This window comes from Diaphorina citri, unplaced genomic scaffold (genome assembly GCF_000475195.1).
Source record: "Diaphorina citri unplaced genomic scaffold, Diaci psyllid genome assembly version 1.1 scaffold17, whole genome shotgun sequence".
NCBI lineage: Eukaryota > Metazoa > Arthropoda > Insecta > Hemiptera > Psyllidae > Diaphorina > Diaphorina citri.
This window is the reverse complement of record NW_007377455.1, coordinates 490273-515162: the sequence shown is the minus strand read 5'-3', so window position 1 is coordinate 515162 and position 24890 is coordinate 490273. Positions and strand designations below refer to the sequence as shown.

General features: G+C 39.7%; 2 protein-coding genes across 2 annotated transcripts; one reads left to right on the top strand and one right to left on the bottom strand.

Annotated features, from left to right (window-relative positions):
- The first annotated feature begins 9648 nt into the window (after nt 1-9648).
- LOC113466806 lies at nt 9649-17727 on the top strand. The gene is made up of 2 exons (XM_026822504.1): nt 9649-10304; nt 16887-17727. The coding sequence occupies exons 1-2, from the start codon at nt 9891-9893 to the stop codon at nt 17016-17018; spliced, it is 546 nt and encodes a 181-aa protein (XP_026678305.1). The 5' UTR covers nt 9649-9890; the 3' UTR covers nt 17019-17727.
- A 639-nt stretch (nt 17728-18366) lies between these two features.
- LOC103507782 (protein dispatched) lies at nt 18367-21215 on the bottom strand. Its single transcript, XM_026822398.1, has 3 exons — nt 21197-21215; nt 20426-21084; nt 18367-19317 (listed from the first exon to the last, which is right to left on the bottom strand). Exons 1-3 carry the CDS (start codon nt 21213-21215, stop codon nt 18538-18540), a joined length of 1458 nt encoding a protein of 485 aa, XP_026678199.1. The 3' UTR covers nt 18367-18537.
- Nucleotides 21216-24890: the final 3675 nt, after the last annotated feature.

The window sequence follows — 24890 nt, the reverse complement described above, 5'->3', positions numbered from 1 at the left end:
TCTACTACCATATCATTTTTGGGTCCATTTTTATTGTTTTTATTACACTACTTTTCGCATAGACTAATTGTACATAGACTATTTGTAAAAGCTCATGAACCATGATAAAAGACACTTTGGACTTTGTCTTTGCGGGCCCTTTTACCAAAGGTCGGCCCTACACTCCTTTGATAGCATGGTAGAAGGGATTATCAGGAAGAAGTGAAGGGAAGGAGGGGGTAAAAAGGGGGAGGATACGGCATATCCTGGGTAAAGTTTTCCCTACAACTGCCGACGATTCCCTGTTATACGATTGTAATTAAATAAACTGTTCCCCCGCGCCCCCCCCAGGATGGGGTTTTGCAGATCTAATTAATGACTTTTAAACATGACAACTTACCCCAGCCCCATCCCTACCCCCATCTTACCCTCCGTGTAGTTTTTATTGTTCGAAACTTCTTCTCCTATCTTTGCCTTAACTTATCATTTCAGTTTTTTGAAAGTTAATGCTGTGCATTTTCGTTTCCATTATTGCGCGTTCGTACTTTCTTCTATTCAGAACTGAGTTGTGTGTACCTAGGTATTTTTGTACTTTCTTTAGAAAGTTATGAACTTCTTTTCGCTCTAGAAATGTTCTGAAAATTCCTCTGTCCAACTCCCATGTTTTGTATTATTCTGAGCCGTTTTTGTCTGTTGATTTTAGCTGTTCGTTTTTTTTTACCTTAGGGTTATGAAAACGAAAATGTAGGAAGCTATGTAGGAAGTAAGAATCTGGGGAGGTTTCTTGTTCTAATTTTTCAACTCCAATCCACTGAGACCTTCGAAAACACGTATCATCAGTGTCAGTCCTTTAGTAAAGGTAGTTTGACTCCCTCTATAATACCTACCTATTGGTCACACTTCCATCTAATCTAGGGATCGAGTGGATCAGGTACATCTCTATGTCTTCTGATGAAGTGTTTCGCACATCGAAGCGTTTATCGCTTCATGTTGTTGTTGTAGTAGCCAAATTCCCATCAGGCACCTCCATCCCCATCTGTTACTGGTAGGCCCAGGTGTTCAGCCACTTCAATTGGTTTGAACTACATATATCTACTGGTGTCATTTGTGTTAGCTTAGAGGGGCAATTGAAGAGATGTGAGTTTAATAATGTTTCATTACTGTTTAGTTCTAAGTTGCTTGTAAAGTAGTTGACCTTTCACCTACTGGTGACTCAGTCAGAGTGTTTGACCTATATATCAAACCTGAACGAATAGTGGAGCTCAGACAGCCCTGAGAAAGATTTTCTTTTTCTTCGCCTTTACCCATGTTCAGATGGGGTCGGCGTTTATCGTCGGCCTCTCAACCAGCTTTAGAGTGATCGCTTTGAGGCCAACTGGTTTTTTGGCTTTGCCTAAACAAAATTTTCCGAGTGGGATGCCCTTCGCACTCAACCTTTACTATTGATATAGCATACGGAAATTTGCACTAGTCTACTCCCTGTTTGTAGTCCCCTAGCTAGACGCTGATCTACTAACTGTTTAACATCCCTCAGCCAGACAGAATAAGTAATAATGCCATAAGGGACATTATAAGACAATTATTCTCCAGTTACATCCGACTCTATTTTCAACTAGTTTGTAGGTGAAACTCGACCCCTTGGTCCATCAAGGTAATGAATGTCTGATAAATAAAAGAATAAAGTGATGTCTGGCAATACCAGTTGTCATAAAAGAGACTGTAATTATATTCAGTAGTGCTTTGAAACTGTGGCCTGAGCTTTACCAGAAGAATCAAACAAAGAAGTCCCACACAGTCTCACAACAATTCAGTGAGGCATAAAAATTCCAATTATAGCGCTCTCGTACTATCTCCAGTTATTTTTTAATGCTGGTGACGTAATTGTCATTTTCCACCCAAGCATAATAAGAGAGGAACTCTCAAGTAGCACCCAGTCATAACAGCCATCAGCGTTAAGTCAGCTGGCAAAACGTCGAAATGTAGACGGGATAGTGTTGTCTTATTATCCTGAGAAGTGGTCTCGTACTAAAAAGTTCAGTCATTTCAGCCCAAGAATATATAAAACACACACTCCTAACTAAATGCACGTGCTTATTTCCTCCTCTCTGAAAAATTAGATATTAAAAAAAAAAAGTTTAGTACCGCCCTTTATTTCATCCAATTCACAAGTGAAAACTTTTTATTAAAAAAAAGAGGCTTTTCTGCCTGACGTGTGTGCGATGAGAAACTTTTCTCACATAAAAAAATGTCTCTTAGAAATAAATTGGTTGTGTGTGAATGTGAATACGTTTCTCAGAATTTCCTAAGGAAGGGGAATTTTATCGCTTTCGATTCCCACCCTGAACGAAATTCATCCTAAAACTAAACAGATCGTTAATGGGGCTAGCTAAGCTAGCTTTCTCCTATTCCATCCTCCTTCTCTTTTCGATTTCGGGAAGCCAGTCTAGTTAGCTTGGTTGGTAGCCCGTCTGCCTTGTAAGCGCTAGGCCGCGAGTTTGATTCCCAACCGGGGCGGATATTATCCTGAATGGGTACCTAATGTTCGTTCTCGGAACGGCTAGCTTTCTCCTATCCTATTTTCATGTTCTCTTTGCGATTTCGGGATAAGATCTCCGTTGTCACTTGTTACAGTTTCCTCTATCAAACCTCTTCTTAGCCAACCTAGTTAGCTTAGTTGGTAGCCCGTGCCTTGTAAGCGCTAGGCCGCGAGTTCGATTCCCAACCGGGGCGGATATTATCCTGAATGGGTACCTAATGTTCGTTCTCGGAACGGCTAGCTTTAAGAAAGGAGAGAGAGAGAGAGAGAGAGAGAGAGAGAGAGAGAGAGAGAGAGAGAGAAATAATTTAGAACGAGGCAGAAAAAAATGGCGAGAATGAGAGAAAAAACAAGAGGAAAAAGGAGAAAACGAAATGACAATTACGCATGCGCAAAATTTTAATTTTTAAAAAAAGAACGAAAAAAAACCAGCTAAAATAGCAATTTTATTGTAATTATATTATTTGAAACTCTAAAAAAGCACAGAAGAATGAGAAGAAAGGTAAGTGGACGAAGAAGGGAAGAGTATTTGAGGAAGAGGAAACTCTAAAAAAGCACAGAAGAATGAGAAGAAAGGTAAGTGGACGAAGAAGGGAAGAGTATTTGAGGAAGAGGAAGAAGAAAAAAAAAAATGCACGAACGAAAATTCTCTAAAATGGAAGAAAAGAATGGGGGAAAGAGAGGAGGGAGGAGAGGATGAGAAGGAGGAGGAAGAGGAAGAAAAATGGAGGAGGAAGATAGATCTTGTTAGTCTTTTGTCTCAACTCTTTTCTTTTTCATTCTCCTAGAGGTTGGACAGCTTTGATTTCGTGTCAAGGGACTGCACATTGCGTCCGCTCTTTTCTTCTCTTTTTTTTCTTCTTCTTCTTCCACTTCCTCCTCCTCCTCTTCTTTTTCTTCTTCTTCGTCTTCTTCCTCTTCTTCTTCTTCTCTTCCTTCGTTTTCTTCTTCAACCTTCAACGAAGGTCTTACTGTCCCGAAATCGAAGAGAGATAGAAGACAGGAGAGAGCCAGTCGGTCCGGGAACGAACCTTATCTTCCTCTTTTTTCTTCTTCTTCTTCAACCTTCAACGGAGGTCTTATTGTCCGGAAATCGAAGATATCACGTCTTATCTTCCTCTTTTTTCTTCTTCTTCTTCAACCTTCAACGGAGGTCTTATTGTCCGGAAATCGAAGATATCACGTAAAAAAAAAAAAAAAAACATGCAAGTAAAAAATCAGTGGAAAGGCAAGAATTTCAAGGAAACTTGTGAAACAAACTGTTTTCTTGAAATATATCCGCCTTCAAGTTTCTTCATGAGTGAGCTAACAAACCTTTCTATTGCCAAAATAACCTTTCTCCGCTTTAAATCATGTTTCTGGTTCATTTTTGCTCTGGTCTCAGCTTGAAATCCGAGCAATATATCAATGAGCTTGAAAATATTGAAACACTAGAACTCACTAATTGGGCTCAGGTAGCTATGTCATGCTTGGGAGAGAATACGTAGTTTACAAAACACAGATTTGGAGAGAACTCGTTGTACTCTACCTGAACAAAAATTGGGTCGGGAGAGAACTCGGTGACGTCCGATAGAAAGAAGATACCATAGAGCCAGTCGTTCCGATAAGGATAAAGATCAGCCCGGCCTGAAACCCTTGACCTAATGCTAATTAAATTGAAAAATACCCTCTGAGGTCTCAAATCACTCAAATTATATTTGTAGCTAGAAAACACCAAACCTGTTGACCTGTCCACATTTTGCAGCATTTCTTTCGTTACATGGATGCGATCAACACAATAGGTATTTATTCACTTATCTATCTCTACCAGAGAAGTGCTTAGTCATCATCTCGTCTGTCGTCACTAACGTACCAGAAAGCAACCCTTCCGAGAAGAAACAAGACTTCACTAAATGGTTTTTAGTCCGTCCTTCCTTTATTATTACAATAGTAATAAAAAGGTATAAGGGACGTATTGTATTCGCTTCGGTGTCGTCTGAGAAAGTTTTAGATAACCCTTCAGTCGATCATTTAAGACCGGTTTTAGCGTTATCTATGTTAAGCTACGCCGAGCAAGGCCAATAAATGGATGGGTGACTTAAACCTTATATTGGGAATAAAGGGAGAACGGGCTCTAGTCTTGATTTTAAATCATTACATGAAAGTAAAATCAAAAAATCAAATCAAGAATAATAATAAACTGAATATTAAACAAATTAGGTAGGTAATACCCATAGGTACTGATTTTCGTTAATCACGATCGAATAAACTACGGGCTAAAAAATTCCCGGAGGGACGGACCCAGCTTGTTTTTGCTCTGGTCTCAGCTTGAAATCCGAGCAATATATCAATGAGCTTGAAAATATTGAAACACTAGAACTCACTAATTGGGCTCAGGTAGCTATGTCATGCTTGGGAGAGACCGAGAGAATACGTAGTTTACAAAACACAGATTTGGAGAGAACTCGTTGTACTCTACCTGAACAAAAATTGGGTCGGGAGAGAACTCGGTGACGTCCGATAGAAAGAAGATACCATAGAGCCAGTCGTTCCGATAAGGATAAAGATCAGCCCGGCCTGAAACCCTTGACCTAATGCTAATTAAATTGAAAAATACCCTCTGAGGTCTCAAATCACTCAAATTATATTTGTAGCTAGAAAACACCAAACCTGTTGACCTGTCCACATTTTGCAGCATTTCTTTCGTTACATGGATGCGATCAACACAATAGGTATTTATTCACTTATCTATCTCTACCAGAGAAGTGCTTAGTCATCATCTCGTCTGTCGTCACTAACGTACCAGAAAGCAACCCTTCCGAGAAGAAACAAGACTTCACTAAATGGAACTTGAAGGAAACGTTTATTCACTTCTGATTCTTAAACTTAGATCTAACTAGACTTGTGGTTTGACCTTTCTCTCTCTCTCTCTTTTTTTTTATTTTTTTTAAGAGGTTTGACAGAGGGAACTGTAACTGCTAAGGTTCCCGAAATCGAAGAGAGAAGGAGGACAGGATACGAGAAAGCCAGGCGTTCCGAGAACAAAAACATTATCATATCAGGATAAAATCCAGCCCGGGCGGGAATCGAACCCGCGGCCTAGCGCTTACAAGGCGACCTTTCTCTTTTGGGCCGTGCTCCTTTCGACCCTAATTAAAGTCATCACGAGGGAACAAAAGAAAAGGAAAGCTATATTAATACAAAAGACTCTGGTGTGTGTGAGATGGTATTAAATAAAAAAAAGGAGGTTAAATAATTTATAGAAGAAAAACACAAAGACGCGGCAAAGATAATGTCACGACGAGAAAGAATGAGACAAAAAAAAGAGAAGTAAAAGAAGAAGAACAAAAAAAAAAAGAAGTAGAAGAGGAAGAAGGAGGAGGAGGAGAAGAAGAAGAAGAAGAAGAAGAAGGAGTTGAAGAAGAAGGAGTTGAAAAAAGAAGAAGAAGGTGAGGAGGAAGAAAGAAAAAAGAAGAGCAGGAAAAAGAAGGGGAACAAGGGAGAAACCCACGCCACACCAGGGCAGGCAAAAAAAAGGAGGTTAAATAATTTATAGAAGAAAAACACAAAGACGCGGCAAAGATAATGTCACGACGAGAAAGAATGAGACAAAAAAAGAGAAGGAAAAGAAGAAGAACAAAAAAAAAAGAAGTAGAAGAGGAAGAAGGAGGAGGAGGAGGAGGAGAAGAAGAAGAAGAAGAAGGAGTTGAAGAAGAGGGAGTTGAAGAAAAGGAAGGAGTTGAAAAAAGAAGAAGAAGATGAGGAGGAAGAAAGATAAAAGAAGAGCAGGAAAAAGAAGGGGAACAAGGGAGAAACCCACGCCACACCAGGGCAGGGGAAAAAAAAAAAAAAAAACAATAATAATAATAATAATAAAAATAATAAAAAAAATACTAAATGGCGGATATATCCGTTATTCTGGGAATTTCGAAAAAGTGGTCAGGGAACTTTTGATTAATGCAACACATTGTATATACAGTGCATTCATGAAGTCCCCCCCATCTTTTGAACCGATGAATTTAGAAACCTGAAATTTTGTATACGAGCCTATATTTACCTCTAGTTTCTTATGGGCTATGTAAAAATTCAGGGACTTTTCAGGGTCGGCCCCAGGGGGGTCAACTTTAAAATCTTAAATGAGAACCTCCTGTTTGTCATACATCATTTCAAAGGTCTTAAAAAACGTAGTCGTTTGGTACAAATTTGAGTTTGATCCGACAACCAGGGTCGGAGTTATGGCCTATTCAAATTTTCATTTTTACATGTTCTCCCGCCAATAGGGGAAGCACCAAAAATGGGAAATTCATATCGATTGGTTATTTTTGATTCAAATAGGCCCCACTAATGATTCACATTGAAATTCAGTCCCAAAAATTGAATTTCGAAACTCACCCCCGGAGGCCATCAGGGCCGGAAGTCTAAATTTCATTTTTGGGTCTGAACCATTAGCGGGACCTATTTGAAGCACAGATCACCAATCAATATGAATTTCCCATTTTTATTGCTTCCCCTATCGGCGGGAGAACATGGAAAAATGAATATTTGAATAGGCCATAACTTCGGCCCTGGTTGTCGGATCGAGCTTAAACTTGTACCAAAGTACTACGTTCTTGAAGATCTTTGATATAATGTATCACAAAAAGGGGGTTCTCATTTAAAAATTGGCCCCCCTGGGGCCGACCCTGAAAAAGTCCCTGAATTTTTACATAGCCCATAAGAAACTAGATTACCTCTAGTTTCTTATGGTCTCGTATACAAAATTTCAGGTTTCTAAATTCATCGGTTCAAAAATTAAGGTGGGGGGGGGGGACTTTATGAATCCAATGTATAAAAAAAAGGATTGTGGGTAGAAAACGGGATTCTAAGAGGGTTAGGGGGGGGACGTTTATCCGGTTTCTACCCAACTAGAAATCGTATAGAATCCGGATTCAGGATTGGATAATCCGATCCTATCCTCTTTTCTACCCGGACATAATCCTATTTTGGTTACTTGGGAAAAAGTAACCGGAATATGAATGAATAAAATACCTACTTTAAAAATCTAATGTGAACATCACACGACTTTCCTTATCCTATTGAATGGTGCTTATTTGGGTGTTCTGTTGTAACATTTACAATATCTCTAACCGTTTAGTCAGTATACCTGAAAACCGCCAAAAAGCGGTCGAAACCCGTCAAAATACCGCCAACCGCAGCACCTATTTTAACCAAACGTTTTGTGTTGCATCCTTGTCACATTTGTGAACTACATACCAAATTTCAAGTCTCTAGCTCATACCGTTCCCGAGATATTGTTAAAATACACCGAAAACCGCCAAAAAGCGGTAAAATGCCGCCAACCGTTGCACCGATCTTAACCAAAAGTTTAGTGTCACATCCTTGTCACATGTGACAGCTACATACAATTTCAAGTCTCTAGCTCTTACCGTTCTCGAGATATTTTGTTTACAGACAGACACACACACGGACCAATGGCTGAAACTTTGGATTTAGGCTCTAGGGACCTCAAAACATTTGGCACTAAAATCTGACCATCGAAAATTTGACCCGATTACATTACTTTCCTTCCTATAGGATAAGGAAAGTAAAAAACGGGTTGGTTGATACAATAAAGTTTGATTCATTCCTCCACAACACACAAAACCCAATTTTTAAATTCGGCATTTGACTTGGACACCCTGTACAGTAGGGCATGAATGGAAATGAGGTGACATTCATAATTAAAGAAAAATGGCTTAGCAACAAAAATTGGTGAGTTTATTTTTTATTCTTTGGGTGTGGGTGGGGGGGGGAACCTTGAACACTTTTGAATGTTAAGAAGGGAACCACAACGAAAAAAGTCTGGCCACCCCTGCTTTACAGAATCCAAAAAGAAAAATAATATGTAATTAGTAAATTATGGTTCAATTTTTACATGTAAATGGCACCGTTTATAAAAAAAAATTGACCCTCCACACTCGTTCAAATCTTTTTCCATGGTGGTGCAAAGTTGCCCTTAATGGTGCAAAGTAACCTCATGTTACCGGTACCTAATTTATCTCAGGATTGAAAACCAGAAAAACGCCCCTCCGTATGTTATGCAAGAAAATCCCGTGTTTAAAAGAGAATGTAAACTAAGCAGGAACAAAGCTTGGCAATCCTTTTGTAACGGCCTAAATAGGTTTGTGAAGATTGGAGATATTTGGAAATCTGTAAAAAGACTTGAGAATAAGAAAACAGCTCCATCAGTCCCCGTACAAGAAGGAGACTGGTCAGAATCAGAAAATCTGTTCAACTCCCTGTACCCTCCGTATGTTATGCAAGAAAATCCCGTGTTTATCACTCGAATCCAAGATAATAACACCTGTGTAATGAACAGTACCTTCTCTATGGAAGAGCGCACCGGGCCTTGATAATATTCATTGTTCCATGCTAGGCCATCTTCCCCACATTTCCAAACAACATCTTCTCGACATATTCAATAATATATTAATATATGGCAGTCCGGAAAAATCCCAGAAGAATGGAGGTATATTGTCGTAGTTCCATTTTTGAAAAGAGAAAAATCAGCAGACAACGAAAAATCATACCGTCCTATTTCTGTAGCATCCTGCGTGCTGAAAACTTTTGAAAGAATGGTCAAAAATAGACTAGACTGGTGGCTTGAGAAAAATAATATAGTCCCTAAATCTCAATTCGGCTTTCGTAAAAGTAGGCCAGTAGTGGAAGCCCAGTCCTCTCTGCTCCTAGATATCGAACAAGGACTAGCGGAACAAAAGTCAACTTTAGCCTTATTTTATGACGTGGAAGGGGCGTACAATAGAATACAAGTAGCTATTCTTATGACCAAACTAAATAAATTAGGACTTCCTCTTAAAATGATTAAAATTATGTATGCAATTATATCGCACAGGAATCTATATCTAAGAATCAATAATAAGTTAGTGGGTCCAAGAGTCATGTCTAGGCTTAGGCCAAGGTGACATATTAAGCTGTCCCCTGTACTCTATTTACACGTTAGATTTGGAAAGCTCAATACCGCGAGAAATTAAAATTGTTCAATTTGTAGATGACTTTTGTATACATATATGTAACACATAAGTCGGAAGAAATATGTGAAAATCAAATCAAAGATGGTATAAGAGCAGTTGAACAATATATATATATGACGAAAAACGGAATGAAAATTTCCTACCAGAAGACTGAGGCAGTCCTATTTTCGAGAAAAAGACACCCTAACATATCTTAACGAATAACAGTCGATAATTATTGTGAAATACCTATTCACAGCAAAGTTCGTTTTCTTGGCCTTATTCTGGAGCGAAAACTGAACTGGACATGTCATATAGAGCACATTATAAATAAATCAAGCAAATATATCAATATCCTGAAATCAGTATGCAATAAACATTGGGGGATGGACCCTCATATTGCATTAATTTTCTACAAAGCAACAGTTAGAGCAACCCTTGATCTTGGTTCTATTTTCTATGTCAATTCCGCCCAGACTAAACTAAATAAAGTACATGTTATTCAATCAAGAGCTATCAGAATAGCAATGGGATACCTAAACAGCACACCTATCGATGTCATGTTACAAGAAGCGAAAGAAAAAACCATAACTGACATGCTGATTGACCGTTTTGTGCTAAAATCTATGTCAACGCAAAATCAAACGAGTCACAAACTTAACAATTTCACCATTATGCATTTAACGTCCAAGAAGTTAAAAGATACTAAAGATAGACTTAGTCCACCCCTAGTGGAAAGTTACTCCAACCTATCGAAGTACAACACAGAAATATTTACCTGTGTAAAACCACCCTTATATACGTTGTTACACTTCGCTTACACAAGTCCTTTTATTTTCAACTATCGTCTCAATAAAACGCCTTTTACATTTTTTTTATCACTCGGTTCACCTCTCAAAATGACCTCTCTCGATTACTCTTTCAATTCCCGGTCAAAAAATGTAAAGTAAAATTTCGGGGCAACTGCCCCATTTTGGGTACCAACCGGCAGGTACCTACGCCTCCGTACATTCTAGTGTCACTAACTTTGTACCAAACCACAATGTGTACCAGATTTGGAAAATTACCAACCTTCGGGATATTATAATATCATGTAGAACTTCTCACTCTCCCGAGAAGTCATAGTTTCCGTAAGTACTCTCGGAACTTTTTTCAAGTTTGTTTCTGGGCGGCGATCTTATTGGGCATAGAACTTCTTTAATTAGCTGTGCAATACTCAATTATCGTCCCTTGAACTTGAACCACTGAAACATTCGTTTCTTTTAGTTTTTGGTTATACCTTTTTCTGGTTTCTGTCCAGGGAGCCTCGTCTGGCGATTCGGTGTCTCTGAAAGAAGAGAACCCTCGTCTTGCGACGGTACCCCAAGTCTGGTTTCCAGGATCTGAGTGCCGACCAGGTGTCCCTGAAAAACGGGAACCCTCGACCTTAGCTCTTGGTGACCCGGCGGGCCCGGAACGAACCCAGAAGGAGAAGGACTCGCGTCTGGTTTCTGACTAAGGAGCCGCGCTTGACGATTCGGTGACTCTGAAAAAAGGGAACCCTCGTCCTGCGCCGGTACCCGAAGTCTGGTTTCTGCGACCGAGGTGACGACGGTGTCTCTGAAAAAAAGGGAACCCTCGTCCTTGGGTCTAAGTGACTGGACCGGTTAGGAAAGGAACCCAGAAAGAGCCAGGACCTTGTTCTAGTTCTTCTGACTAGGGAGCCGCGTTTGACGATTCGGTGACTCCGAAAAACGAGAACCCTCGTCCTACGCCGGTACCCCAAGTTTAGTTTCTGGAATCTAAGTGCCGATTCGGTGACCCTGAAAAACGGGAACCCTCGTCCTTGGATTTCGGTGACTGGACTGGCCGGTCGAAGAACCAGAAGGAGTAATCCTTTTTAGACGCAAAGAACTTCGGTTCCCGTCTTCTTCAGAAGGCGGTCAGCACCTGCGATCAGAGTTAGGTAGGACCTTTACTAATTAAACGTGTGCTTAGGAAAGAAACCCAGTAGGAGCCAGGACCTTCTTCTAGTCCTTCTGACTAGGGAGCCGCGTTTGACGATTCGGTGACTCTGAAAAACGAGAACCCTCGTCCTACGCCGGTACCCCAAGTCTAGTTTCGGGAATCTAAGTGCCGATTCGGTGACCCTGAAAAACGGGAACCCTCGTCCTTAGATTTCAGTGACTGGACTGGCCGGTCGAAGAACCAGAAGGAGTAATCCTTCTTTAGACGCAGAGAACTTCGGTTCCCGTCTTCTTCAGGCGCGCGGTTCCCCGCGCACGTGCAGAAGACGGTCAGCACGTGCGATCAAAGTTAGGTAGGGCCTCTACTAATACAACGTGTTCTTTCTGTTTCTCAACTATGTCTAACCTGTTGTAAATTATCTATTCGCTGCGGTCTTGTTCTCGCCCTCTTCTTTCTGTTTCTCAACCATGTCTAACCTGTTGTAAATTATCTATTCGCTGCGGTCTCGTTCTCGCCCTCTCTCTCATTCTACCAGTTTAAGTCAAGCCACCATCATGAACACTCCGGTCAACGCTGCTACCAATCCCGCGGAATCCAAGACCAGGGTCAATAGGACCCACAAGAGTAACGTTCGACGGCGCCGCGTCTTATCCCGGGTGAGTGTCTCCTCTCTTATTTTTTATCACTCATAACCCTTTTCCCCCTATATTTCCTTGGCCGCGCTCGACCCGTGTGCCCCTCGAGGAAAGTCTCAGCCCCTTGGCCTGCTGCCTAGTGTACTCTATTGACATTACATACATATTTTCCTTGGCCGCGCTCGACCCGTGTGCCCCTCGAGGAAAGTCTCAGCCCCTTGGCCTGCTGCCTAGTGTACTCTATTGACATTTCATACCTATACCAGTCCGTTCTCTCCTTTTAGCATCACGCTCATTATCCCAATAGGGCAGAACCAATTCGCGTTCGCGAGGGCTGCCTTATTACATATTTTATTATTTTATTACGCACCCGCGAGCGCCCCGTGTTGCGCTATCGCGCGGTCGCTTCATACACTGTTGGTAACCCGTTAGTAATTATAACACGCTCTTAAGCGTTAATTTATTATTTTATTACGCACCCGCGAGCGCCCCGTGTTGCGCTATCGCGCGGTCGCGCTTCATACACTGTTGGTAACCCGTTAGTAATAATAATACGCTCTTAAGCGTTACACCGTCGGCCGTCGGAAGACGTCGAGTTTGGACTTGTCAAGTGTGACACGGTCCCGCACGTTAGTAATTATAACACGCTCTTAAGCGTTATATCGTCGGCCGTCGGAAGACGTCGAGTTTGGACTTGTCAAGTGTGACACGGTCCCTCATAAAACATAGTAAGATTGACCCCCTAGCGGCAGTCCCTATGTGTGGAATTCTAATCCACAACTAACAGTTACCCTTCAGGGTGTATGCAATTATCCTTATTTCAAAACCAGTTTGGAAACTGCATTAGGCATTAATGAACCAAGTGACCCTAATATTCTGAAGTTGATGATTTTGAATTTCTGCCTGTCTGTGACGAAACACACACCTCTTGATCAGGTACTTGATTTTAAATTTTAATTAAATTTGGTACAACCTTCAAGGGAATTTCAATTCCGGGTCGAATAAAATTTGGTATTGAAACTGTATTTAAGACATTGACTGAAGTTAAACATACGTAATAGACCCCGGGTGGTTCATTTTGTGATACATTACAAGGTTACAGAATTTTTGTTGTTATTGTTATTGTTTATAGATTACTTAATAAGATATTCAGAAATGATTAATTCATAAATCAAAACAGATAAGCTTCAGGATTAGAGGAGCAAAGAGGCAATTTCATATGTGTAAAGTTCAGTAAATATACTTAATTTAGACATTAATATACACCATAACGCTGTGAGTGTATGTAGATGGCATATCGTGAAATCACTGATTCGCTATGCAAAGCTAATGAGAGTACCGAGATTTTTTAATTAGTAAACAACTTTCCATGGGTTCAATTATGCACCTGCATGGTGCCTATGTTAGTAAACAGCTTATCTCTGAAGCATGCCTCAGTCAAGAATATGTGCAAGACTGGCCATTGAGATTGAGACTACTAAAAACAGAAGTATGTTGATTTGCTTAGAACTGTCTTCCTTTCTGTTCTTTAATACGATGCGTATGCGATGGTGGTTTGGATTGGATACTTCACTTTCCTTGTCCGTGTGTTGGAAGGATTGGGGTTTAAAACTCCCCCATAAAAATCTCAATGTGGACGAAAACTCATACATATCAGCATATCACATGTATAGTATAGTAAAAACTTTATGGTTATCCTTAGCCGAAAGCAATAGTATGGTTACAGAATGGCAGTCAAAATATGATTAGTGATTATGATTACGTTTTTCTTTACGAATACGCTAATTCCATAGATAGTAGATAGGTATTTATACCCTGATTTATGGGGGAGGGATCAATTGGTAATTAGATAGGTAATTTAGACCCTAATTTATAGGGGAGGGATCATTTGGCCTTGACCACTACGCCACACAGGCAGGTAGATTCGTATAAGCTCAACTCATCCCTTCGGGCAGTGGCCCTTACACCTAAGCCTCAGAGTGGGCTTTTTGTGTATAGAGTTAAGCTGGAATAATAAGGTAACTTACCGCATGGCTCGACTGAACTTCTCATAGTTGTACGTCTCATTATGTTTGGTATCTCCCCATAAGCCAGCCACCTTATCGCTTTGCACAAACCGGAACTTTCCCTCCTCGGTGACTCTGAAAAACGAGAACCCTCGTCCTACGCCGGTACCCCAAGTCTAGTTTCGGGAATCTAAGTGCCGATTCGGTGACCCTGGAAAACGGGAACCCTCGTCCTTGGATTTCGGTAACTGGACTGGCCGGTCGAAGAACCAGAAGGAGAAATCCTTCTTAGACGCAGAGAACTTCGGTTCCCGTCTTCTTCAGGTGCGCGGTTTCCCGCGCACGTGCAGAAGACGGTCAGCACGTGCGATCAAAGTTAGATAGGCCTCTACTAATCCAACGTGTTCTTTCTGTTTCTCAACCATGTCTAACCTGTTGTAAATTATCTATTCGCTGCGGTCTCGTTCTCGCCCTCTCTCTCATTCCATCAGTTCAAGTCAAACTATCACAATGGAGACTTCTGCTTCTGCTAACGTTGAATTCAAGACCAGGGTCAACAGGACCCATAAGAGCAACGTTAGAAGGCGCCGCGTCTTGTCCCGGGTGAGTGTCTCCTCTCTTATTTTTTACCACTCATAACCTTTCTCCCCCCTATATTTCCTTGGCCGCGCTCGACCCGTGTGCCCCTCGAGGAAAGTTTCAGCCCCTTGGCCTGCTGCCTAGTGTACTCTATTGACATTACATACATATTCTAATCCGTTCTCTCCTTTTAGCATCACGCTCATTATCTCACCCCCTATATTTCCTTGGCCGCGCTCGACCCGTGTGCCCCTCGAGGAAAGTTTCAGCCCCTTGGCCTGCTGCCTAGTGTACTCTACTAATATCACAAACCTATACTAATCCGTTCTCTCCCTTTAGCATCACGCTCATTATCCCAATGGGGCAGAACCTACTCGCGTTCGCGAGGGCTGCCTTATTACATATTTTATTACGCACCCGCGAGCGCCCCGTGTTGCGCTATCGCGCGGTCGCGCCATACACTGTTGGTAACCCGTTAGTAATTACAATTTATTATTTTATTACGCACCCGCGAGCGCCCCGTGTTGCGCTATCGCGCGGTCGCGCCATACACTGTTGGTAACCCGTTAGTAATTATAACACGCTCTTAAGCGTTATATCGTCGGCCGTCAGAAGACGTCGAGTTTGGACTTGTCAAGTGTGACACGGTCCCGCATAAAACATAGTAGGATTGACCCCCTAGCGGCAGTCCCTATGTGTGGAATTCTAATCCACAACTAACAGTTACTCTTCAGGGTGTATGCAATTATCCTTATTTCAAAAACTCCTCCTGCACCTTCCCGACTCGTACGTCGAGGTAGCAGTCCGACGGAGGCCAGTCTCGAATTGGGACGGGTCGTGCGTAGGTAGACCGTTTCCCTCTGCAACCGGTAAGCCCATCCTTATGGCACTTGCTCGGGGAATCCCTACGCGCGCACCCGCACTCAATCTTAATAAAGAGGACAGCAACCGATAAGCCCATCCTTATGGCACTTGCTCGGGGAATCCCTACGCGCGCACCCGCACTCAATCTTAATAAAGAGGACAGATCACTCATCACTGCTTAATCTCGTCTCCTCATCCCCCCTACAGATTCTTCTGGAACCTTGTTCGAGTTTCCCTGCGCCCGCTGGAGCGGCCAGGACGCTACACTCATCAAGGATACTCATCACTAGTGCACAGCAAGCCACGGCGGTTTCTTCAGTCGCACTCAGCCGACTCACCCCTTCACTTATCTTCACTTCACTTCAATATTCTTCACTTCACTTCAAGTCTTCGCCTCAGGACTTCACTTCGATTCTACACTTCTTCGATGACAACTCATCGATTCTCGCGAGCCCCTGCGAGAGAGAGAGAGAGAGAACCAACGACCGTAGCCCATCGCCTATATTGATTCAAGTAATAATTTTCCGTTTATTTAATTTGCACGCGCTTTCATTATTTTGCTTTATTTGCACGCCCATAAAGAGACCGAGGTCTTAGTACACTCCGTTTAATTCCCATAGTTCACTTTACAAACTCAATTTCAATTAACTCAGTGGCTTTGCCCACTCGAGCCCTTCAATTACCTTTCTTGCATTGCCATTACCATATTCTGTTCACGCGCAGTGAACCAGAATCAAATTATTACTTACCTTTGTCACTTGTCTTTCGAATTACTTATTTATTACCTTTCTTGCATTGCCATTACCATATTCTATATTCTGTTCACGCACAGTGAGCCAGAATTCAATTATTACTTACCGTTGTCACTTGTCTTTCGATTTACTTACTTATTCTCAATTATCAATTCCAATTCTATTCGCTGGTTTGTTTTGGCTATTCACTCTGAATACCTACTAGTATTTCCCTTAGTTTAAACTTAGCCCTAAGCTGTTTTTGATTGTCTTAATTCACACTCAATAAATTATTTGTTCTTACATGTTTATTGTTGAAAAAGTTAAAAGCCATCTTATTGATTTTCCCATTCTATTCCCCCGAGACCCTATATTTTCTTATACCTACTTATCGCATTCGATTTAACCACCCACGTTGCTCTACCGATACACTATTATCTATTATCTACCTATCAATACAAAAAAAAAAAAAAAAAACAATCTAGTGCTCTCATTCGACTGAGATAGCCCAGGCTTCGGTATTGATAGGACTCAACTCAACACATCCTGTCTTTACTATTTGGTGCTTTCCCGGATCCAACAACCCACACATCCTACAACCCGAGGAGCCATCAGCATCAACGTACGACTATGAAGTACCTCTTACGTGGATCCTAATGGAAAAACTGGAGTATCAGGACCTCGCCCTGATCAATTGGAAGAAAATTGGTTTCAAAACGAGATCAAAGAAAAATGGCCAAGTACCTACATAATATTTACAGATGACTCTAAAACCAATGCTGCAGTTGGATCAGCCTTTTTCGATCCCCAAAACCAAAACAACGGGAAATATAAACTATCCAATTCGGCTACAATTTTTAAATCGGAAGCTTTTGCCATCCTAGAAGCTCTCAAGTATTGTCACACCCTTGGACATGACATCACCATCTTTTCAGACAGCAAGAGCGTTTTGGAAAAACTAAACAACACAGAAAGAATTAATGGAAATCCAAGCCATATTATTTTGGACATCCTGAACGAGTACTTACAACTCAAGAAGAAAAACAAAACTGTTCGCTTCGTGTGGGTCTGTGGTCACATGGGCATCTCAGTCGATAAGCTGGCGAAGGAAGCTACACAAAACCCTGAATGCAACACCTACCCAATTCCGGTCCAGGATGTACGAGTTATCACGGATATGAACCATGAACATGTTTGGAGAGAGAAAATATCAAAGAAAGAAAATAACAAAGGTCTTTTTTACAAAAATATATTTTCCATCAACAATAATAAAACTTGGTTTGCAAAAAAGAAACTGGGGCGAAAAATCATAGTTACCTTTAATAGGCTTAGATCATGGGATATGCCAAGCACACCTACATAAAATAGGGATGGTTTCTTCTAATTTATGTGAGGTATGTAGGGAACGTACGGACTTTGAACATAATTATAATCATGTGTTGCTCAAGATATGAGCTCAGAAGACGGTTTGAATTTTTCCAACTTTATACATAGGAATCGACCATTTATTTATAATTTTTACTCATTTGCAACTGCTCCATTCTGTGACCAAACAAAAGTCATGTAAGTATTTCTCATTCCCGTTTCTTACTTTTTACGCTGCCGCAAAACTGTTACCTAGGGATGTTGCGATATATCGAAAACCGATATACCTCGATATATTTTTATTTTTTTTTTTTTTTTTTTTTTTTTTTTTTTTTTTTTTGTAAATCTAAAGTACTGTAGCTTGTTTATAAATTGTACCCTTAAAATAATAATAATAAAGTGGCTGTTTGGTTTTATTTTTGAACCATTGCCAAAAAAAAGTAGGTTGTGCTTTATTTAGATTGTCAGCTCAGTGAGCTCAGTCAAACAAGTTGTTCTAAGGTTTACTGATAACATTTTGTTTATAATTTACATTTATATGAAAAATATAAAAATTACAAAATAAAAGTTCAGAATAGAAGAAAAGTAAAAAGAGTAAAAACAAGGAGGTATGTTTTTAACGTAAAAAAAATAATAATAAAAAGTAAAATAGAATAAATAAAAATAAAATTTTCATTTTAAAACCACTGTAAATCATTTACATTTCAAAATAATAATATTAAACTATTCATATCAGGGGTATAAAATAATATAGGTAGAGATCTTATCCAATGGAATCGGGATCTAATGAAATAATGAAAATAAATCTATCTGGAAAAAAATGGAAAGGTAAAGTGGTGAGTGATGGCACATTAACGATCCTTAATTACCGGATTCAGTCGCAGCAGAAATACCAGAATTTGGCGATTAATTTCTACTTGACAATGGAGGAGTATTTATCACATGTTTACAATTTATTACGTCCAGCTCACATGATTCTCTTATATAAGATGGCCGCTCATTGGTCACAGAAGTGGTTTCCGACTCAATGTGTGTGCTGTTTTCTTGTGAGTAGTTACATGAGAATATATTTACCAACCAAGCGGGATAGTGAAACTGAGAAAACTCGTGGACTGGTCCCACTACAAGCAGAAGGGGAAGCAAGAAGAAGTTGGCATAAATCCAACTAACAGAAATCATAATAATAAGGAATGTTCCTATCTGTACATAACCTAGAACAGAGGAAGGTAACATGAAAGCCCCTGCTGTGGCAGTTGTCAACCCTGCCATCATAGAAGGACCACTCATCATCTTAATAGCATACTCAACACGAGGCTTTCTTCTACTCTTGTCAGGTGCCATCTTGTAGTTGAGAACGTAATGTAGGGAATAATCCACAGATAATCCAATGACGAGACAGATAGCTACGGATTCCAACACATTTAACTTCCAACCCAATAGAACCAATGTAGCTATAGATACAAATATTATACTTGAGATGGTAACAATGGCTAGGATAGCGAGCACAGGGTTCATAAGAGAGATCATTAGGACAATCAGAGCTACCACCATAGATATTATAATAGAATTCACAGTGTCATCCTGTAACGCATCTTGCAAATCATAGAAGTTCAATTCACTTAGAAAGAATCCATTCTGTAATCCAGGTGGAGCTGATTTTAGCTCTTCCTTGAACCAACTCTCAACCTGAAACACAAGAAAACAACCCAGTTTAATTTTGACGCGAAAAAGAGAGAGAGAGCTGAATTTAATCGAACCCTTAACTGGTGAGGTGGTTTTTGTAACACTTAAGGTGAGGTGGGGTCCATGAAATTTTGATGCATTTGATATCTCTCTTTTCTATCTTAATTTTAAGAGGGTCGGAGTTATGGCCTATTCAAATTTCCATTCTTCCATGTTCTCCTGCCAATGGGGGAAGCACCAAAAATGGGAAATTCATATCAATTGGTGATTTCTGCATCAAATAAATCCCACTTATGGTTCCTATTGAAATTCGGACCCAAAAATGAAATTTAGACTTTTGGCCCTGATGGCCTCCGGGGGTGAAAATGGACTTTTCGAATTTTTTTTTAGGTCCGAATTTCAATACATTAGTGGGACCTATTTGAAGCACAAATCACCAATCGATATAAATTTCCCATATTTATTGGCGGGAGAACATGGAAAAATTGAATAGTCCATAACTCCGCCCCTAGTTGTCGGATCAAACTCAAACTTACTACGTACTACATTTATTAAGGCCTTTGATATGATGTATAACAAAGGGGGTATCATTTAAGATTTCAAAGTTGGTCTCCCTAGGGCCGCAACTTTGGCGCCCTCCAAAATTTTGAATACCTCCCGAAATTCTTTATCATAATCTAGCAACCTCCGTGGCCGAGTGGGTATCACACTAGGCTTGCACTCCGGAGGTCTCGGGTTCGATTCCCGGCGGGGTCGAAGTTTTTTGGCTCCGTGCTTGGAATTTCGGGGTGCACTCAGCCTCGTGAGGACAATTGAGTAGCGACCAGTGGCGGCATTACCAGAGTAAAAAGAAGAATTACAGATATATCAGAAATAGTAAAGGAGGGTCTGAGTAATGCTATGATATCCACAAACTGTGTGAAGAAGCTCTCAGCTTCACCACAAATAAATCATGATTTAGATTTTTTAGATTCTTTAGCTACACGCAAAATTTCAGATTCCCAGGATGAACAGTAAAAAGTTAAAAGGGTGGCCTGGGACTTTATGAACAGACTGTATAGTCTATTAAAAGTAAGCTCTACATATAGTATGTGATGTACATTCTACACACCTGTGCATAAAATTCTTTCATTTTGACATACGACGAGCTATAAGGTACATTACTATCATATTCAATAACCACTGCTTTCATCTTGGGCTTTGATTTCTTCGAATCACTCTTAGGATCATTGTGTGCTTTGGAAAACTTGGGTCCAGCTATGCCACGAGTAAAGAAAGAACTTGGTGTCTTATATAAACTATTGGTCACTCGTACTATGCACGTATTGAATACCCTTCTAGGGTAAGGGAATGCATATTTTTCACAACAAGGGTACTTGTTTCGGTTATCTACTGGATCAAAACATTTCATTTTCATCCATTCAATCAAAGGTTCAATGAAACAGTTAGAAAGCAGGGGGCCTTGTGTGGATTGGTAGAATGACTGTGCTCGAATTTTCTTACAGAAATTCAGAAGCCATACTTGAGATTTAGCACTCGAAGCTTCGAAACTTGAATCGAGAACCATTTCACCATTCGAGGCAGGGTTTAGACGATCCCCATTATCCTCAGGCAGAACTCCGAATACAAATCTCAAAGGCATTTTGTAAGAGAAGTCATCTTGACCCTCAGGCTGAAACACAATTAACAAGGATAAAGAATTACATAATTTCCATATTTCAATTATCTCTTCATACTGGTGATGCAGCCACTGATCGCTACTCGATTGTCCTCAGGAGGCTGGTTGCACCCCGAACACCAAGCACAGAGCTGAAAAAACTTCGACCACACAAGGAATCGAACCCGAGACCTCCGGCATGCAAGCCTAGTATGATACCCGTACCGACTCCAATTGCTCCCATTCTGAATTTTAGAAGCATAAGGGTTAAGGGTATAGTCTAAAATTGCTCCCATAGTTTAAAATCTTATATTATAAAATCAAGATCCATTCACTCATTCACATTTCACAGTTCACACACTGATCGCTCTATCTCCTGAACCTAGAAAGCTGAAATTTGGTTTTTAGTTCGATAACTATACAGCTAATAGGGAGCGTGCAGCGCGACCGTATTTTTTATTATTTCCTACAAGTTCGGCCATGCCTTTTCTACAAGTTTGGCCATGCCTCGGAATTCCGCTAGTAGGTATATGTGATTTCCTCCCATTTGTTAGAAAAGGAAAAAGGCACGTCTTCATACAAAACTATTTAAAGTTGTTATTTTATTGAAATAATATAAATAATTTGTGAGATATTCGTGATTTGGTTCAATACTGATCAATTCGTCTACAAACACTTCTGGTCCACGAATTGGGTGCCAACTTTGTATTTTTAAATGAGAAACCCTATTTTTTTTATTGCATATTCGTTTTCTACGTTAAATTTAAAGTATAACTGACTACTCACTCGAATTTTTGCGGTTCGCGATTTTCGCGGAATTTGGGGAAAACGCGAATCTTAAAAGTGCTTAAAAATTACAAGTGCGACCTATCAAATCTGAGTGTTTTTTGCTCCCAAATCTTATGGTTTCATTATTATTTCGATTTGGTCCAAAATTTTGTTGTTTGCGATTTGCGCGGCGTTTGCGAAATCCGCGAATCCTACATGTTTTCTAAAGGTACGTATGTGATATATCAAATCATGCTATTTTTTTATGTACTTCAAAATCTTGTGGTGATACTATTTTTTCAATATGAAGTGAATTGAGAAAAAATATCATCACCACAAGGTTTAGAAGTAAAGAACAACTTGATTCGGTATGGCACACACGTACCTTTAAGTAAATAATAGGATTCGCGGATTTCACAAAAACCGCGAATTGTCAAAAATGAAGTGAATTGAAAAAGTAATATCACCACAAGATTTAGAAGTAAAAAATAGCATGATTTGATATGTCACACACGTACCTTTAGTGTTTTATTTAAACTGTCGAATTAGGACATGTAGTCCCTCTATCTCAACAGTTTAATATTGCACCACTTTATTTATTTAATTATAATGTACAAAATGGTAGGTAACAAATTACATTTCGCGAACACCGCGCAAATCGCAAACAACGAAATATTGAAACAAATCGAAATAATAATGAAACCATAAGATTTTGGGAGCAAAAAACACTCAAATTTTATAGGTCGCATTTGTACTTTTTTGATTGGCGTTTTCCGTGGATTCCGCGAACCACAAAAATTCAAGTGAGTAGTCGATTATACTTTAAATTTAACGTAGAAAACGAATATGCAATAAAAACATAGGGGTTCTCGTTTAAAAATCCAAAGTTGGCACCCAATTCGCGGACTTATAAATATAATTATGGTACAAAGTCAATGTGAGAAAAAAGCATAAAATAATATTATATAAATAGTGAAAAGAAAAACAAGATTAACTGGCTGGCAAAACTGTCAAAGAAAAAGAGAACAAGCTGGGTCCGTCCCTCCGGGAATTTTTTAGCCCGTAGTTTATTCGATCGTGATTAAGCAGACACCGAAGCGAATACAATAGTCCGTCCCTTATACCTTTTTATTACTATTGTAATAATAAAGGAAGGACGGACTAAAAACTGAAAGTCGAGCCCAAAGTTAATATGTACTCCTATTATTCATGTTCCTATATTGTTGGTACATGTGGGCCTGATCTTTAATAAATCAAGAATAGACATTTCATTGCTTTGGGAATTTCGGATATACCAAGTTCACCAGAAAAGTTAAACACTTCTGGATTAGCGGGGTGAAATTTCAAGAAGCTAACCTGTTCGAAAAATTAAAAATCAGTATCAAGCGCGCCGGGAGGCGCAAATACATAATTACTTTTTCCTAACCATTCGCCCTCACTTGTGAAGGAGTGAAAGGGAAAGGAACGAGTATGAAGTTATGAATATCAAGTAAATCAGAACTCACAATGAAGTGGCAAGAGAAACGTGTTAGAACAGGGGATGCAGAAAACTCACCTTTACGACTTTTGAGAAACGAATGATTTTTGAATTTCCGAAAATGTAAATATCGAAAACACATTTCCAATAATGTATCGACAATACGTGACAGAAAGATCAGGGGTGGGAGGTACCCCCGGGGAAATTTGAATACTTACTTACCTACATGCTTGGATGTCTTGGAATTTGGAGGGAAACATTAATCTTATGAACAACAGACACGTTCATAATACATTACGAAATTTCCAACCTTACTCTAATTTTGGTAATAAAAAAAATCTCCCATTACTACCTATAATGTCTTGGTTCTTGCTGTTTAAAGTCCATTTTCAAGCCCTTTATTAACGAAAGTACCTATACTTTTCTATTAATTTAGACTACCTACCTAGCTGTTTGATTCTCGTTACTTGCCAAATATGTGCGAGGGACTAATACGTTCAAGTCACGCCATACATATCTTTGAATAGTGCGAATCTTCCAATAATATTTTTTTTTTTCTTACGAGTTTACAAGTTCAATGTATTCTCCACGCCAGAGTAATTACACCATGGCCTGGCACACACTGAAAAAGTAAATCAGGCTATGGGTCAGTATGGGTAACTTTGTTCACATCAAACAATGAAAAATTATAGGTACCTATGTGTCATCAAAAATATTTATTTTTCTATTTTCTATGTATCATTAATTGTACCTATGAGAAATAATCAATAAATGAATAAGAAGTATCTTTCGAAAAAAAGAAAAAAAAAAAAAAGAACTTGAGATTTATCGTCTTACAAATGGGGGAAGAAAAGAAAAATGTGTAAGGGGTCTCGCCTTCATCATTTATAAATAAAAGAGCCGCTCCGTTAGTGGCGCATGGATAATGTCACGGGTATGAATAGTAGACTTGGAAATTGCCCGAGAGCTTCCAGTAACAGAGGGTTGTGAGTTAGTGTGCATAATTTATCACTCATAACTCTCGTTTTATTAAGATGAACGACCGCTCATGTATGTAACCAGAATAGAAACTGCCTCGTTAGACCTCTTGTTAGAATGTTATTGACTACAAGAAAATATCTACCAGGAGGAGAAAGAAAATGAAAAGAAACCTACCTACATCCGTTGAGGTTGTCTGGGAAGATATTAGACTACTAATGAAGTGGCCACGAAAACAAAGGCTAGACGCTATTTCTATTTCTAGAATAATATAAGCGTTTCGAAACAAAATTAACAAATGTAAAGTTTTGATTTCGTTGCGTTTCATTCGGAGGAAAATACCGCCCCTCTTAATAATAAATTAAAAAAAAAAAGAACTGAAACAAAACAAAAACTCGGAAAAAAACTTGTATAAACAATCAAAATCCCAACAGAAAAAAAGCAAGGCTCAAATTTAAAACATTTCGCTCCAAAGTTCAATTCAAGAGACTATCCATTCCACCATGACCACATGATAAGGACTTGATAAAAAATGACCTACACCTATTGAAGAGATCAAATGGTTACGACCTTACGAAGGGCCACTTGTGTAAACTCCGCCAAAAGGGGGGACAACAACATGTAAACTCCGCGTAAGACTAGAAAAATACATTCTATGAAAACTACCTTATTAGGAAGTTGTAAAATCCGATGCAG